This window comes from Leptonychotes weddellii, chromosome 12 (assembly GCF_054177405.1).
Source record: "Leptonychotes weddellii isolate Sample4059 chromosome 12, ASM5417740v2, whole genome shotgun sequence".
Lineage (NCBI taxonomy): Eukaryota > Metazoa > Chordata > Mammalia > Carnivora > Phocidae > Leptonychotes > Leptonychotes weddellii.
Genome location: NC_138380.1, coordinates 40488003 through 40506664, shown reverse-complemented (window position 1 = coordinate 40506664; position 18662 = coordinate 40488003). Strand labels below are relative to the sequence as shown.

Sequence of the window (18662 nt, the reverse complement as noted above, 5' to 3'; positions counted from 1 at the left end):
GCGAGGAGCGGAGGGGAGAAGCCCTCCAGCCTTCCTGGAGAAAAACTGGCTTATTCCTCAGAAGACGACTGAGTGGAACTCATTCTATGAACCTGAAATGTTAACACCACTAGTCCCTGTGTTCATCTGCATGCCAGTGAACCAGGAATCTCAAGAAAAGAGGATCGGTTTGGGTCATTTTAATCTTATTCCTCTCTAAACATTCTTACTATGATGGGACATGAGTAATAAATTATCAGGAAGAAACAGAATCAGATTCTGTAAGTCTCAACTAATGCATTTCTCATTCAGACCTGTCACATGTCCATTCTGGATTTCCACTCCTCCTGGACAATGGCTACAGCTAATAGCTCTGGAAAGTTCAATGGATTTGTGGTTTAGGAAAAATGGGTGGAAGAGGGAGCAGACTTGCTCTAGTGTCGGAAATCTCTAGGGAGAAAATAATAAGGATCCATTTCAAGAGCTAGATTTTTTTCCTACAAATCTCATTACTTTATAGTTATTTTATATTATATACTTCATGCTATATGTATGTAATGCATATATATATACATGCTATATATATGTAATGTGTACATGCATATAAAATATAGCATGTAATGATAGAAAACCAGAGGCTTGGTTCAATTTGCGTTCAAAGGAATCACTGTCTGAGAGTCTTAGGTGTCTACTGGAAGTCTTCAGAACTGGATTTAGATCCAGGCTGTTTAAAAATTTGGATCTTGGCTATTTAATAATTGTGTGACTAAATGAATTAATTGTATTTTCTGATCCTTGGCTTCTTCATCTGCAAAGTAGGCATAATCCTATTTTGCAGGCCTCAACAGAAAATACAGACAAGATTTAATCAAGAGTTTCTGTAATTCTCAGCTAACTCATTTCTAATTCAGAATTGATAAGTATTTGTTCTGAAACTCCCACAGTGCTTCTGAAAGAAGATAAATATTGAACATTTGATGCACGGCAATTATCAATAAATCCGTGTGTGTGTGTGTGTGTGTGTTTCATTTATTTTGACTTAAATCTTAAGTTAGAGCTTCTAGTAGGTAATAAAAGAAGCAGATTTGAAAAATAGGATTAAACTGAGAATGTAATAGTAAGTGAATATACTCATTTCATAAGTGAACAAATGAACAGAGGACACACTAATGGCCTTGTTTCTTATGCTTCCCTAGTGCTGCCCAAGAAACACCTCCTTCGATGATGTCCACTGAACAAATGCAGCCATTGGAGCTCCCAGAAGACAGACTGGACAAGCTAGACCCTCGTTGTGACCACTTAGGTAAAAGCCCCAGCGTGAATGTCAGTAGTGGAAGTCAGAAAGGAAGGGTCTCTGCCATTCTCTGCAAGTCAAAGGGAGGCCCCCTGAAACCCGATCGTGTGTACCTTCTGGTGACAGCCAACACCAGATGGACAGGCAAATAGCCATGACTCTGTGGGGTCTGCCGTGTAAACATTAGCGGAGGCACGGAGAGAGGTTCATTAGAGTTACAAAAAGAGAGAAGAGGCACTGTCCTCTTTTTCGGGTCTGACCGAGTCCCAGGCAGAGCATTTTTGAGGCAATAAGTGGAATGTGGCAACAGAGCTTGTTTCTAGTATTTGCCAGCACACTTACACCCCATGTGCAGTGCCAATAAAATATTTCAAATATCTCTCTTTGCCTATCAAGACAGAATTTTAAATAGCCTTTTTCTGCTTTATTGTCAATCTGTTTCCTTTCCAGAACTGACTTTTTGCATAACCTTTGTAATGAAAATACCAGAAACATTTCTGCCTCTACCCATTTCTAAAAATGAGACACTCAGACGTTTGATGGATGGGCCTTTTGCATATTCATAGCCTTTGTTTATATCTCGCCTGGTTATGACTCTCCTCTCTCCCCATTTGCCATCAAGATAGTTTATGTTCAGGATTTCTCCAAAAGTGGGAAAAAGTGCAATTGAAGTGAAAGTCAAAACTGAAGCAAATGCCTTGCCGTACTGTGCACTGAGTCTCATCCTGGGCTGGAATGGTGACCCATGACTGGTCCATATCCAGCCTGTCCTTCCAGAGACCCCCACAGCTGGGCAGAACTCATTCTGAGCAATATTTATTCATTCAACAAATGTCTATGGTATGTATGATATGGGGAGAAATTGTGCTATGTGGCAATAAATTTTTAAAATTGCATTTTCAGCTAGGCATTAAGAAACATAGGGGAGGGGGTGGGGGGATGGGATAATGGGGTGATGGGCATTAAGGAGGGCCCTTGATGGAATGAGCACTGGGTGTTGTATGCAACTGATGAATCACTAAATTCTGCCCCTGAAACGAATAATATGAAATTGAATTTAAGTAATTTTTTTAAATAAAAAAAGAAGAAAAAAAGAAACATGGTCCCAAGAGCCTGAACTTGCTCCTGATGCCATATTCTGCCAGGAATGTGACCTTTAGCCTTTCATCTGGCCTTCTAAATCTCAGTTTCCTCATCGGCAAATTGGGGATAATTGTACACCTTCCTTGTGGGCTTAGTGTGAGAACTAAATGAGATCGTGTGTTTAGGATATGCTATGAATATTTAACAACTGGTAAAACACAGGCATTGATGAATCAAAGAAGGTGTTGGTCATTCCCATACACTAGAAGGATGTGAAATCAGCTGGTATATAAAAGTATTCAATAAAGTTCCCTCTCACCTCTGTTTTTTTATATATGTAAACTTAAAAGCATATGGTTCAGTGCCTTACATGCAGTATGATCTCAATAAATGTTTATTAAATTGAAATGATTGGATGGAATTATTCAAATCCTGTAGGTGAAAGGAAATATTTATTACTATTAAATATGGCTGAAGGGAATGATGCTATTTGATTTTTGGTTATGTACTGTGATCTTTGGATGATGCAGGCATAATAATGTGTGGTTACTAGCTATTTCTTTCTTTCTTTTTTTTTTTCTAAGGTTTTATTTATTTGACAGAGAGAGACACAGCAAGAGAGGGAACGCAAGCAGGGCGAGTGGGAGAGGGAGAAGCAGGCTTCCCGCAGAGCAGGGAGCCCGATGCGGGGCTCGATCCCAGGACTCCGGGATCATGACCCGAGCCGAAGGCAGACGCTTAATGACTGAGCCACCCAGGCGCCCCACTAGTTATTTCTAATGGTAGTTTTCTCATGTATATTGTGTTTTCTAAAACAAAAGACCATCCAGACATAAAGCCCAATAGACAGTAGCAACTTGAAAGGAAGGACTATTTCTTATTTGTCTTTTTAGTCCTAGAATCTTGCCCAAGGCCTGGCATAGAGGAGGAGCTTCATCAGTGTTTGTCGAATAAATACATTATGAATGACACAGGTTATGTCTAGACCCACGAAACTGAAGGGAACAAGTTTGACACATTTAATCCTCCACATTTTAAAGACACTGACCTGAATATTTACATAAAAAGAAACAGAGAGAGGGGCACCTGGGTTGCTCAGCTGGTTAAGCGTCTGCCTTCGGGGATCCCAGGGTCCTGGGATCCAGCCTTGAGTCGGGCTCCCTGCTCTTCGGGGAGCCTTCTTCTCCCTCTCCCTCTCCTGCTGTTCCCCCTGCTTGTGCTCTCCCTCTCTGTCAAATAAATAAATAAAATCTTTAAAAATAAATAAATAAATCTTTAAAAAAAAAAAAGGAACAGAGGAAAAAAGAAAGAAGGGAGGAAGGAAAAGAAGAAGGGGCCGAACATTTCCAATTAATCTCTGAATTTCCCCAAATACATTCACAGTTGTAGATGTATAAGACTGTAACCAGGCCATAGAGAGTTTCCAGAGAAGACAGACAGCTTCATTGTCTGTGGCTTCTTTGAACCCTAATAGACTCTCTCCTTATACATAACATGCTTGAGTTCATTCATTCAAGCATACATTCAACAAATATTTATTAATTGCTGTAAGGGGATAAAAACACAAGATACCTGTCATCAAAGGGGGCAGAGAAGACATATGCAGAAAATGTGTTACACGAGCAAAAATCCTGTGGATATCCAGAAAATGAGAAAGGACACCCAGGACTGGGAAAGACTTATGGAGACAGGACAGGAAGGTGGGCTTTCCTTTGGACTTTGTGGAAGGTTAGGGGTTGAGCAATGACCAGAGTGAACATTCTTTTGAAGATCTAAAATATATCAAATGTAACAACTTCTTTACCAACATTAGCAAATGTAGCCCTCTCTCTCTGTCTCTGTCATACACACACACACACACACACACACACACTGATTTAAAATTATCCCCACTTTAAAAGTTGAGACAATATTAAAGTTCCTAGAAATTAAGGCCCAAGTTCTCAGAACTAACAAGTGACAGAGTCAGCAACTGAACTTGGATCAGTCCACTCCACTTATCCATTCAAAATGCATTTACAGGAGGGAGAGGCAATTAAGAATAAAATTATCAAAAGGATATAATCCTTAATCTCCAAGAAGGCTCTGTCAAGAGCAGGAGATAAACCCTGATAGAATAAACAAATGTCATTGTCTAGAACAATGACAGAGACGCTCAAAGAAGCACACCATCAGCCAAAGCATTGAGGAGTCAGATGGAGCAGAGAACATACTTTCATGGGAAAGGAGTGATCAGATTGGACTCATCACACACACTGACATCTGATGGACACGATGTAGAATCCAAGCTTCATGAGCTCGGGGGACTGAGGAAGGTAAAGAGCTGAGTAAGAAGACAAGAGGACCTGGAGTGAGGCTGGGCAAATGGGAGAATTGGATTGCCAGTGGGGAAGTGGATGAAGAGGCCAATGCTGAAAGCAAGTGTGAATGGTCAGCGCGATCTGGCTGGCCACAGAAATGAAGGCAGGTGAGGAATTTGTGGAGAACCTTATTACAAGGCTGGAGTCTTCAAGAGAGCAAGCCTTGAGCAAAAATTGAGAAAGAGCAGTTAGCAAAGAAAACCTATTCTATCAGAAATTCAACTCAAACCCACTCTGTGGCTTGCCTAACTATATTTTAAAGTTCTTCTTTGCTTTGATTATCTGGCCATTGGAGCTCTCTTCATTTGGAGTTTTATAGACTATCCCAGCTTTCTGTTTTATTCTATGTATTTGTGCAAGGCTACGAAAGTCTTCTGTACGCTAGGCCAAAATATATAAATCCTTTTCCTTTTCAGACCAAATGGCTTCTGCAAGTACTTGGAAACCAACCAGTTTGTGAGTGACCCTTACTCATGTTATATTCTTTTTTTTCTTTGCATCCTGTCAACATCAGATGACCTTTCAGACCAGTTCATTAAAGACTGTGATCTCAAAAAGAAGCCAAGAAAGGGAAAAAATACACAGGTTGCCCTGAATGTTGAGTCAGACCAAAAAAAGCCAAGGAGAAAAGATACACCAGCACTGCACATCCCACCTTTTATACCAGGTAATGGACAATGGGGTCAGTTTGCCCGTCTGTGAAGGGGGGCCTCTACCACTAGATCGCATTGGTCTTACAACTTTTTCCTCACATATTTGGGTGTTTTTAAATCACTGGTACTCTCCCTGCACCTGTCTTCATTACAGTATGGCCAGCTGCTATATCAAATAAATTCCAAAATGTTTAGTGGCACAACGCAAGGTTTTTTTCACTCATCAGTAGTGCGAGTTGGGGAGGCAGGTTCTGCTCCAAACGGTAATTCAGGGACTCCAGCTGATGGAGGTTCGGACATCACCAGCACGTGGCTTTCAAAGTCACCATGAGCATTAGCATCCAGCAGGCATGTGGATGAGGGGTAACAAGGGGTGGTGGGGGTGGGGCAGAATAGACTGGAAGACTGGCAGACCCAAAAGTGGCCCACATCACGTCCTTCAGTCACAAACCTCACCTGACTGCAAGGGAGGCAGAGAGATGCCGCCCAGGGGTGTGTGTGCCCAGGAGAAAAGCAAAATGGTTTGGGGAACAGCTACCGTGTCTCCATAACAACCTCATGTGTGATGTGTGACTCTCTTGCTTCCCCAAAGTTTTGTTTGTTCTTACTTCCTTTTCTCCTTCCCTCCGGGCCATTGATTTCGTGTCCTCGCCACTCACAACCCACTTGGAGGGAGACAAAACAAATAGAACACAGAGCTTCCTGAGAAGGAACTGTCAGTTTTATAGGAAATAATGGAAGTGCATAAATGGCTGAAATATGCAGTAAGTGGTAAGGCCATAATGAAGTCCTTCCATAAGGACCCCGAGAGCTCAGCCTGGGCAGGGAATTGTGGAAAGTTGTGTAGAGGAGGCTGCTGTCAGAGAGTTTGTAAATGATGGAGAGAAATGTCACGTGTGGGAGAGGTGAGAAGGCAGGTAAGTCCCTGAAGAGCAGAGCATGTGGCTTGCAGAGCAGCAAATGATCCACTGCTCTAAGGAGGATGGACCCCGCATGCGGACAGACCTGGGCTCGCTTCCTGGCTCGGACCCCTACGAGCTGTGTTACTGTGGCCATGTTTTCCATGCCTCGCCTTCCTCAGATAGGTGATAGTGACAGTAATATTAAGTTCCTCAGGGTTTTGTGAGGCTAAAATAAAATCAGGCATGCAAAACCCTTTGTGTCACCTCAACAGATACTAATTCCTAATACAGAAAAAGCTTTTATTAAAATAAGTTTGAAAAGCTATACTGACTACCATCACTAGGGATATGTGCAAATATGCATGCATTGTCCTTATGTATCAGGATATATGTATATGACTCTGTTTCTCCCTCTGTTTCCCTAACCACGCAGGTGTCCTTTCAGAACAACTACTTAAAAGATACGACATTCAAGAGAGACACCCAAAGGGCAAAATGAGTCCAGCTCTTCATAACACTGACCTGGAACAGAAAAAACCAAGGAGAAAAGACACACCTGCCCTGCACGTGTCCCCCTTTGCAGCAGGTAAAAAGGCTGGTGCAAGGCATTTGCAGGGGGTGATGGGACCAGGTCAAGAACCTTACCATCTGGAGGTGCCACGGGCAAGGCCTCTGTCCTGGCCCAGCAAGCTGTGTCACACAGAAGCGCTCTGTGGGGGGAGCAGCATTTACTGCTGCCTTTCAGGCTTACCTTCCCTGGCAGCTCCCCCAGGGCTGACTGGGAGCTGGGGGAGGTTCAGGGCATTCCTCGTGCTTCAGCAGAACTGGTCAGATCCACTGAGCCAATGAAATAGAAATGTCAGTGGGTCCTTGAAAAGAGTTGACATATCCTCCTCCCCAGCCTTCCATGGATCATGCATCCTACGACTGATGGCTGATTCTCCCAAGACATCTGGCTGGCTGTATTGACCAAATCTTCAACGAGAGAGAGAGAGAGAGAGAAGGAGAGAAAGAGAGATGTAGAAATAGCGAGAGCTATCTTTAGTAACAAATTATAGAAACGATCCCTGAAAGTATCATCTTTTTTCTTAGATGAAATTGAGTATTTATTGTTAATTTTGTCAGGTATGATAATGGCATTTTAGTTATGGTTTTAAAAAGCTTTTAGTGTTAGAGATACATACAGAAGCGTTACAGGGAATTTGCTTTACAATACTCAAAAATAAAGACAATTAGATAAAACAAATGACAAAATGTTAATAAGTATTAATTATATGGTTTTCTATATATATATATGAAAATATGAAAACTCCCATAATAAAAATGTTAATTTATTTTATTTTTTAATTTAAATTCAATTAATTAACATACAATGTATTATTAGTTTCAGAGGTAGAGTTCAATGATTCAGCAGTCTTACACAACACCCAGTGCTCATTACATCATGTGCCTTCCTTAGTGTCCCTCACCCAGTTACCCCACCCCCCGCCCCTCCAGCAACCCTCAGTTTGCTTTCTATGATTAAGAGTCTCTTATGGTTTATCTCCCTCTCTGATTTTGTCTTGTTTTATTTTTCTTTCTCTTCCCCTATGATGCTCTGTTTTGTTTCTTAAATTCCACATATGAGTGTGATCATATGATGATTGTCATTCTCTGATTGACTTATTTCACTTAGCATAATACCCTCTAGTTCCATCCACGTCATTGCAAATGGCAAGATTTCTTTTTTTTTAATCCTGAAAGTATCATCTTCATGAGAGCTATCTTAATATGTGTCAAACCAAACTCAAAAATCTTGCTGAACTCTGTGCACAGCCCAGACTATGCAGTAGCCAAAATAGTGAAATATAGCCTTGTCCCTGAGAATTTTATGTGGAGGTTAGGGAATAAGACATATATACTCATGATTAGATTATAAGACTGAGTGTGTGTCTCTGTGTGTGTGTGTGTGTGTGTGTGTGTGTGTGTTAGAGATATTTGGAGGGTGGTGGCAGAGAAGAAAATGTACTATTGTTTCTTGAGACCCTACTAAATATTAGGTACTGAGTTTGGTATGTCCCATGGATTTTTTAAAATCAGCTGAATAACACAAGAAAGGTAGCTGTTAACTCCCTTTATAGGTAAAGAAACTGAAAGAGAATTTCAGTAACTTAAAGTCTTCTGTGGATGGCATTGATGGATGGATAGCTGCTTGGCTGATTGGTTGGATTGATGATGGGATGATTAGGTGGACAGATAAATGGACCAAATTATGTTCAGGATCAAACACAGTGATGTGGCAGAGCTGGGGCTCTAGGCCAGGTCTGTCTCACCTGTGGGCAATTTTTCACTGTTTTGGCACTACGGCAATCCAGAAGGGGCACTTTGGGAGATGGGATCTTGTTGTTATAGAACTATGTTTCCCCATTATTTTATTTAATAAAGAAAAAAATTGAAAGAAGGCTCAGAAGAAGACATCATGAATAGGCAGTCAGGGGTACAGACAAGGTTACTGATTTCTGTGGAGCAGAGCCAGGCAAGGAGGCACTTCTCTGGAGAAATGGACTGAAGACCAACTGGCTGGATCTGAACTGCCTCAAACATGCTTCTCATAAGCTGCATGCATTCCTACCTGCACTGATCCTCCAACCCATCATACGTTTCCTGCACTTCTGCCTCTGTCCTGGTTCCAGTCACCTTTGAAGACTCAGCTAGCTCAGAGTCTCTGCTAACAGACTCCTCCAAGTCCAAAATGAATCTTTTCTATTCTGAACTAACTCTGTAGTAGACACGGGCATGCAAATACCAAGACTTTGTCATCTCTTTCAGTATGGTCTTTATGGCTCTTGCTGCCATTATTGTAGCTGTTCTTAACATTGACTTACAGTTGATGAATTCATGAGAACTGTGCTGGTATTGACCTTGATATCTAGTCCAGTCCCTTTTATATAGCAATACTCAGTAAGTATCTCTTGATTTGATATTCTATTTGGAAATCACAATCTGCAATTCCAAATTCTCCATTAGGAGACTTTATTTTTTACCCATTCTTATATTTGTTTTTTATTGAAGTTCTCTTAGGGAAAGACTTGGTAGAAGAACAAAAATATTTATGGGCAGAGAGTCACCTTAGCACACAGCACTGAACATGGGCTTTGCAGTCAGAAAGGTCTAAGTTTGATATCTGGTTCTGATCATTCTAGCTTTGTGACCCTGGGCATCTAGCACAAACAAAAGAGCCTCCTTCATTCCATCCATCTCTGAAAGCAGGACCATAAAATCTGTCTCCCAGGATTGTTAACATAATTAAATAAAGCACATAAAGCACTTAGCACAGATCCTGGTGTTTTGAAAGTCCTCAATAAATGTCAGTTCCTCTCCATTCCCTTCAACCTGATATTCTTTGAGATTACTCAAACCGTTTCTCAAGGTGAGAATTTTCCTAGCCTCAGTGTTTTACCTTTCCATATAAACCTACTGATTCAAGGGACTTCCTAAAATGTTGAAACCTGTTTCTCTGGCAATGGTTGCTGCCTGCATCCCAATATCCACATCTTAGGAGAGCAGGTTCCTAGTTGAATAAAAAAAAAATGTTTCTCAAACAGGGAGAAATACACAGAGCTGGAGAGGGAGGCTGTATATCCATGGACTCTATACATATTATGGAATTCCTTGAATCAGCAAATCTCTGTGTTGCATTTGCAATTATAGATGGTGTTCTATGATTCTAGCTTTTATTAGCATATTAGCTGAAGCACTTTATTTTTGAAGAGCCTTTTAGTATCTAAAGATTTGGCAGTAGTCGGAATGCTAGTTAAGCTGATAAGGATAGAGCCTTTGGCAGATGTTCAGAGAGACTCATATTGGTTCTAATAAGGGTGTTGAGAGGAACTCACAGACAAATGCACTCTGGAGACATCTCCTCTCATTAGCCCTTGGCAACTGAAGACTGGACAAGGATTATCTCTCTCTTCTAAATCTCTTGCTAACTACCTTCATTCCCCTAGGTTAATGAGCTTATCTGACAGGTTCCAACTGCCAGGCAACTCCTCAGTGAGGAATCATCTCCGGTTTCCTTGCCAACCCAAGGTTTGCTCCCAACTTGGCCCACATTTGCCAGGGCCACCCATCTTGGTGACTACGTGGCAGGGTGCACTGGGTTGTGATTAGTAAGATCTGAGTAGCCAAGACCTGCTTAAAAGAAAAAGAAGTCTTTAGTGAAGATCTGTGGCAATGGGAACCAGAGAAAGTAAAAATCATGAGGCCGGGAGCATTGAAGAGAAGCCTCTTGGAAAATTGGCCCATGAGCTATGAATATTTGGAGATCAAAGCTCAATAATGTACTTGGAGAAATGGGACTGTTGCATCCTTTGAACGTGACACCTCTTCTGTCCTGCTGGGAATAGAGTGTTCTCTCTGGTGTGGCTTGCCAGGACAGGAGGTATCTTAGCCCCAGCTCCCATACATCTGTCATGCAGGTAACCAGCTCTGAATAGGATCATGGCCTAAAATAGCTTGTTACAAGGCTAATTGGTTGACCCTTAGAGACCTGGGACTGACAGCTTTGGCCTTAAAAAAACATACCAGGTTCTAACAAGCAGCCAAGTTCCATAAACTCTCCTCCACAGAGAGTAGGAGGGTAGGAACTGACATTTTCTAAATCCCTACTGTACCCCAAGCCCTGTACTAGATGCTAGAATATCCTTTAAGACCCTCAAGTTTCGGTGGTGGAGGGGAGGGGATAGATGTATTTTCCAATGATTCCTACAACGTGAAATGTGCTTTAATGAAGGTTCGTGTAAAAGTGTGCCTGAAGCATCAAAGAATGTTGGTCTACATTTACCTGGCAGCGTCACCCCTTGAAGGAGATAGGATTTATTTTTTCTCCAGTTTCTTAGATGAATACACCAAGGCTCAGACAGGTTAAGTGACTTGCTCAAATTTAAATGACCACCAAAGAAGGCAAAGGTTGTGGGCTCTAGAGTACATTCCTTCAATGACACACCTCTGCTTCCCACAGGAGAACAGAGGATCGAGACTAGGTTAAACCACAGACCCGTGTTTATCAAACCTCATTCATCTTCAAAGGAACAAAGTCGAAGATCTGAAGCATCAAGAATAAAAATGTATTGATGACACAGAAGCTACTGATTTCAGCTTCACCCTAAACAGTGACAGCCATGAAATCAAGATTTTCATGAGCTACCATATGTATTTTTCATTATAAGACACTAAAAATAATGCTTAACTATACTAATACAAATGCTAGTTCACTTTTCTCTTGAAATTACCTCCCATGTCCCTGTGGAAAGCCTAGCCTACTTTGGAAAGGGCTGACCTTGATGGCTAAACAGGCTCCTCCCTTCCCTGAAATCCCAGGACTTTTTTTTTTTTTTTTTTTTTTGGCCCAGATGCTCATCTGACTAGTTTCAAGGATACCCCAAGTAATCAGAAATTTAACTTGGATCTGGGAATTTAAACACTCTTGCCCACTTTGAATCAACTCAAATTTGGCTTAATGTGAAAAGATATCAAGGAAATCAGGACAGAAAGTTTGGGGGCTTAGCATAGTTAACTCTTTGTTCTTCTACCATGATAGCCTTAATTCCAAAAAAAAATCTAAACCTCCTTGCAGCTGGTAGAAGAGAAAATATCACCCACTGTGTTTCATAAGTGATTTATGCAAAATCCTCAGTTTCAACCAGACTCTAGAAATTGTTTTTCTCCTCCAATAAATATCAGCTAATTGGTAAAGAACCCATATGAACAAACTAGGAACTGAATCAAATGAATAGTCATTAAGATCAACACATAGTTTTCATTAATTTGCCGCTGTTGAATGGAGTCCAGTGTTGTAGAAAGGCCTCTTGTGGTGCACAGCTTTCTACCCTCATGTTTAGATCTTTATGAAATGCTTAATGAACCGAAAGGTCTCTAATTATGAGAAGGTGGGGAAGATGCAAGGCAGTGGTGGTTGGCTGGAGTGGATGACAAAAATCATGGAGGACTCGCCTTGAATCACAGCTTCCTTTGTCTTTTTATTAAAATGACCCTACTTCACAATTTACAGGATGAGCAGAACCACCCAGCCCTCCTTGGATGGTCTTAACTGGGCTGATCAGTCCAGAAAACTGTGCTCAGTCTTCTGAATTTCAACGGCCAGTAAACTTTTAAAACACAAAATATATTGGAACCCAACATAGGGATAGTTTTGAATTTTGCCTAGTAAGGCTGCTAAAACACCAACCATCTGATGCTCCTAAAATTCCCAAAAAGAAAGGATATTTTCATCCTCCCAAAGAAGAAAATCAAATAAAAATAAAGAGCAACTTTTTAAAATTGTACCCACAGAACTTAATGAGCACTCACTACACTTTCTTGAATTTCTCCTTTTGCTCTGAACCACGTAAACTTTATCACCCACCAGTCCTGACATTTAGAAATGGCATGTTCAGAGCCTCAGCTCAGTCTTTTCCCCAGATGTTAGAAAAATGTATTTAACTTTGACTTCATGCTGCTGACCCATTCTTTTCAAAGGGAACCGAATTAGCACGTGTGAAAGGAGAAGCGGACACGGGGCTCACAGGTGTGAGCCTGTGTTTCTTGTTCAACTGGCACAATAACCCTTTACATAAGTATCAGTGCACGCCTTTTATATCCAAGAAAATTCAGGTGTGAAAGTGTTAACTAGCCCAACACAGACTGAGCGAGTGGCAGAATGAGAGGTCCAAAGCAAGTGGATTCCAAAACCTGTTTGCTTTTTGTCTTCCTGTGCTGCTAACTTAAATGCAGACCATAGACCAGGGGGTCAACATTGCCTCTGACTCCCAGGTCGAGTGTCTCCTGGTCACCAGCATGGTGCCTCATTGAGTCACAGCTCCTCTGGGCAGGCCAAATAAGGCACCCAGCGTCCTGACTCTAGCGGCACCTTTAACACTTAGCTTTGCAGATGCTAAGAGGTGTCTGGGTTGCCATGCTCCTGTGTGCCATGTCTACACTGTAAGGTTGTCTAATATTTTCATTAGAGGCACTTAATTGCAGATCGTTGCTTTGTTTTGCAGGTGTGACACTGCTCAGGGACGAGAGACCCAAAGTGATCATGGAAGATGACGAAAAGGATGGTGACAAGATATCTATTTAAAGAGAGTTCTCCTGAGACCACTTGTAAATAGGTTAGATTGGTTCCCTGTGGCGACCTAGGCAAAAAATAGACTTGCTTCTGCTCTCATTTTGTGATAGTCCGCCTTTGAGATCCAGACACCTTTCCCCCAAGAGGCGTACCGTATCAGATTGCCAGGGACCTCTTTGTCTCGCTCCTCTTTCTTGAATCTGGTTTCTATTTTCACCTCTTGAATTTTCATTTTCTAATGCAGTGGAAAGGAAACAGATCGTTCTAAATTAGCAGGTAACAGGGAAAGCTCTAGTGTTCAGCTTCTCCATCAATGCATGGAGCAAAGAACATGAACGAACAGCACAGAAGTGCTTTATTTCTTGGTTTATGCTGGTGGGCAAGACTTGACTTCACATTATCCAAATAGTAGTTCAAGTGCGGACTCCCTGTTGCCAGTTAGGGAGGTGAGAATGTTTGGGTGCAGACTCACTGAATGCTTTGGAGAACATGGTCTTTTATCTCTTTTATCTTTCCTCAAGAGTCCAAGTGTCTCTGGTGACATTTCCAAGGCCCTTGTCACAGATACCATGACGGTGAATGTGCTGGGGGCATCAACCCAATCAACCATGCCTTGGCTGAGAATACCAGAGATAGAGAGTGCTGATCTACTGAGAAGCTTAGCGATATATCCTACTTATTTTTATTTTTTGAAACATCTCTTAACCATGTTGTCCTGAAATTTGTGAACTGTGTCACACATGAACCATTCATTACCAATGATAGGTAGGATACTGTCTGTGATGAATTTACTTTTTAAAAAATTAATTAAGGCCAGTGGAAGGCCCCTCCCAGCATTCTCACTTATTTAGAACCCCCTATGCTTTCTTGGATGGGAAGGAAAGATGTGGTGTTAGCTACTGAGCAGGGGTCTATACATAACCCCTGCCCCAGCCTGCTGTCTGTGGGTGCCGTGGGGAACCTTTGCATGAGGGCCTCATCCAACAGATGATAGAGATGGGGAAAGGCAAAAATTGTTGTTCAAAAGTAGAAAAGTGGGTATTCAAACAGATCTTGCCTAAAAGTGGTAACTTCCAAGCTCTGTTTACACCCTGGCTCCGGGAACCTGTCTTTCTCACAAGTGTGGAAAAGATACAGGACACCACTGGTAATAAAAACACTTCTAACCACATCTTTATGTCCTGGTGCATTTCTTCTAAAAATTATTTACTTGCAGATATAAAGAGAAGAGGTTGCAAAAGAGAATCACAGGATTGATTTGTTTGTTTTTGACCCTACCTAGGCTTAACAATGTTTGTTTGAATCGGCCATTAATATTTAACAATCCAACCAGAAGAATTTGCATCAGAGTCTAGATTTCCAGATTCTCTTGGAAAAACACCTCAAGATCGGACAACCTTGGGCTTGATTTGAGGCATGACAGCCGTCAGCTGATGCTGGGCACCAGATGCCCTTTGAGAAGGAGCACACATTCTCCAGCGCCCTCCGCCCCCACGCGAGTGTCTCCTGCTGGCTTCACCTGCCAGCCTTCACATTTGGGTTTGGAGTCTCTGGTGAAGGCTTTGTGTTCCTCATGATCTCTCGCCTCTTTGATCCCAGGCCTCCCCTTTCACTTCCGATGGCCTCAGTCACCGTGTCAGGGGGGAGGGGAATAAGACGTGTCTGGCTGCTGGTTTAGGTATAAGTGGTGCAACAGGCCACCATAAATTTTTTTAAAAAGCCAAAGGCAATTAATGTATAGAATAGGATTATATCACCACCGGCAGCAATTTTTACCAAGGGTTCTCACCAGAAAAACGCAGATGCAGTCTTGTGCTGTCAGCTTTGCTGATAAGCATGGTGCGTTCCTGCGGCCATGACTGCAGGGTATACGTGATAAACTCACGGCCAGTTTGGGAAAGCCCAACCCATTTATGACATCTGGGTGGTGTGGAGAGCACACTGGGCATTGTAGAGACGAAGGCCTTGGGTTCCAATCCCAACTGTGCGACACTGAGCAAGTCCTGAAAGTTCTCTGTTTCTTTATCTTGAAAATGAAAATAATAACCCCTATTTGGCTTTCTTAATGGTTTGAGAATTAAATGAGAGAAGGTATGGCAACGGGCTTTGTAAGTGAAAAAAAGTATCGATCTGTATGTAGCACAGGATAATTTTAAGAGATTTTCAGAGCATGGACTGTGCGTTTTCTATTGCCAAATCCCCACTGCCTGGGTATTAAATGGGTAGCCATTATATAGAATTTGATCTCAGCACATGAAGAAGGACTTCTAATAAGGAGATTCCATGGCTTGCGGCACAGCCTTAACTGAAAGACCAGTCCTCCTCTTTCTGGGAATGGCCTTTGTAACAGTCCCAGCTGCAAAGGAGCATTTACCGAACAATGAAGGCAAAGCCAATCAAACTTCCAACCAACACTGGACATCACTGGGGTGATCTGGATTGAAGTCTAATCTCCCTTACTCCCCTTGACCCATGTGGCCCTTTTCTGGGCAGGTAAAGTAGAGGCTTAATAATGAGGGTAGTCTGATTAAAATAATTCTTGGTACATTGTGAATAACTTCCCTCCAGCGACATAAAAGAATTAAGAAAATAAAAGCATTACATGGTAGCCCATTCAGAAAGAAGGCTGAAATTAAAGGCATCCCAACAGAACTGGCCAACCAGTTGGCTATTTGTTCCTTCCGAATGCCATCTACCAACCCCAGGTGACATGAGGAGGCGCCAGACATGAGACACTTAGCTCTCTTTCAAAAGCCCCAACAGGACTGGTGCCTTTCTTTAAATCCAGACCCCCTTTAAAAGCTATTGCCTGAGATCACACAGCCAACTTCTCATGTTTAATTATCACTAGGAGAGGCAGAAAGAAGCTGGTGCTGAAGAATGGGGATAGAACCATAAAGGACTCAAGCAGTGTTTCTTTTTAAATCCAATTAAGTGAGGTGCCTGGGTGGCTCAGTCGTTAAGCATCTGCCTTTGGCTCAGGTCATGATCCTGGGGTCCTGGGATCGAGCCCCGCATCAGGCTCCCTGCTCCGCGGGAAGCCTACTTCTCCCTCTCCCACTCCCCCTGCTTGTGTACCCTCTCTTGCTGTGTCTCTCTCTGTCAAATAAATAAATAAAATCTTAAAAAAAAAATAAATCTAATTAAGTGAATTCTCCCTCTCAAGCCTGTGTTGTCTGGGCTGATTCTTAGAACAAAGATAGATTGAGATAGCATGTTCGTCAAGCACTTATTTTTCCTAGCTGAGAGTAAGAGGCTAGTTCCATGATGGCCTTTGTAGACTCTCTGTCATCTTGTGGAAATGAAGCTCCTTTGCACTTGTGTAAGTGTGAAAATGTTACTCAAAACTCCCTAAGGCAGAGAATGAATGCACAGGAAACCGATGAGGAGGAATATCTTCCTTCTGCTCTCCTGGACACAGGACTGCTTTGAACTGGCTTTATCATCTGTATGAAGGGTTTTAGAGACCTAGGATGACCATACTCCCTAACCCACAAAATCAAGGCAGAAGACTCTTCACACATAAATGTGTTCACAGTTGAAAGGAGCTCTGCCCTCAAAAACCCCAGGTATCAGCTTACCTTTCACAGGAAGAAAAGGGTAGGTAACTTACAGTAGCAGGTCCTGCTAATAAGATGAGAGTCCTCATCTTTCAGGGGACTCGCTGAGAAGAAGAAACAGAAAAGAGAACTCCATCATGTCCATCCTCACCAATGTCATTCTTCCTCCTGATGCTAAATGTGAACTTTCAAGGTTAAATAAAACAGCAAACTCCAGATCCTCTTGTCCTTATGTGAGAGCTTCAGAAGAACAATATATACTTTAATATTTATTGACCAAATCATATATAAACTGTATTTAAAATGTATTAAACGCTACTTAAATAATGTCCTTCATGAAAGGAACAGCATGCTCTGAGCCCTTGTGTTTGTTTGCTCTTTTTCCTCTATCATCTTATTTCATCTTCAAAAGCCATTGTAAGAAAGCTAACTAGCCAGGGAAATTGACTTGGAGGAGAGGCCAAGATGGGAATTCAGGTCTCCAAACTCCTAGCCCAGCGCTCTTTGTATACTATGAAATTGTTCTGAAAATCCCCCTAAAAGCAGGGTCTGGTGGACAGAGAAGGTTAAAGAAGGAGATTTTTCAGTGATCTAGACAGAAGTGCAATATGTAAGTGTTTCCTTTAAGTGACTTTTCCCCGCCCTCTCTGTGGAGTTTAATTTTTGTGTAAGTACAAAAATAAGTATGTTCAACCTCCTGACACCCAAAATTTGATGATGGGCAGCAAACCCTATGCTTTAGGGAGGTGAGCAGATGATTTTTGTCTTCTCATTCCACTCCTGCTCCCATATTATCCATTCTCCACTTTGCAGCCGGAGTGACCTTTTTCAAAACACAAATCTGACCACGTCAGACCTCTCCTAAGCATCTTCTCCTGGCTTAGAATGAAGGCAAAGATCTCGAGCCTGGGACTGCTCCCTCCGCCCTCTGTGCTCCGGGGACATTGGTCTCCTGACAGCTCCTGACACTGACATTGGCGGTGTCCCCCGTACCACGACATTCTGCCACGGCCGGGGACGCTCCTCACCCTTCCCTCCCCACCTTGTGGGGCCACATGACACACTGTAAAGTCCTGCTCGGCCTTCAGAGCTCAGCAAAATGACACTTCCCCAGGGAAACTCTTCCTCACCTCTTTGACCAGGTCGGGCTTCTCCGTTACTCACAATGTTCTTGAAGCCCCACGTTCTTCTCCCTCATGGTCCTTATCTTTCATGATCGTCCATTTGTGACACTGGGTAACTTCTGTCTCCTCACTCTTGAGTAAGGCCTATGAACACAGAGGTTGAATCTGATTTTGCACCCCTTCCCCTCATACCAGTGAGTAAGTGGGCGAATGAATGAACTTAGTGAGACGCCAAGCCCCACAGTGCAAGGCTGCGGTGCCATCTGCCCACCTGGAGGCACACAAGGTCATTGGCTCTTGTAAAGGGCCAGGTAGTCACCACAGCTGAATGCAAACATGAGTCACAGCAAGCTGGGCTGGGTTCGGGGCCCCAACTCTTCCAGAGTTCTCTCAATTCGCAGCCCACTCCCCAAGAGCAGGGTTTTCTGTTATCAAGTCTTCTCTGCTTGGAATCATGGTGGAGTCGGAGGGAAGGGCAGCTACCCAGTAACCTGAGGGTGTGAGTGTCATGGCTTAAGAGGGGACTTCACTCACAGACGCTGGAGTAGGGGAGTTCCAGCATGAGGGGTAAGGAGGGGGTCATTGGGTTCCGGCACCAA

At 42.5% G+C, this 18662-nt stretch overlaps 1 protein-coding gene across 1 annotated transcript in view; it reads left to right on the top strand.

Moving 5' to 3' along the window:
• The window catches only part of PPP1R17 (protein phosphatase 1 regulatory subunit 17), a 17521-nt gene extending 2842 nt beyond the window's left edge, over nucleotides 1-14679 (top strand). Inside the window, exons 2-5 of the mRNA XM_006742604.3 lie at nucleotides 1176-1282; nucleotides 5231-5383; nucleotides 6705-6857; nucleotides 13312-14679. Coding sequence (XP_006742667.1) covers nucleotides 1201-1282; nucleotides 5231-5383; nucleotides 6705-6857; nucleotides 13312-13391 — 468 coding nt within the window. The 5' untranslated portion in view covers nucleotides 1176-1200 and the 3' untranslated portion in view covers nucleotides 13392-14679. The remainder of the gene's footprint in view (nucleotides 1-1175; nucleotides 1283-5230; nucleotides 5384-6704; nucleotides 6858-13311) is intronic.
• Nucleotides 14680-18662: the final 3983 nt, after the last annotated feature.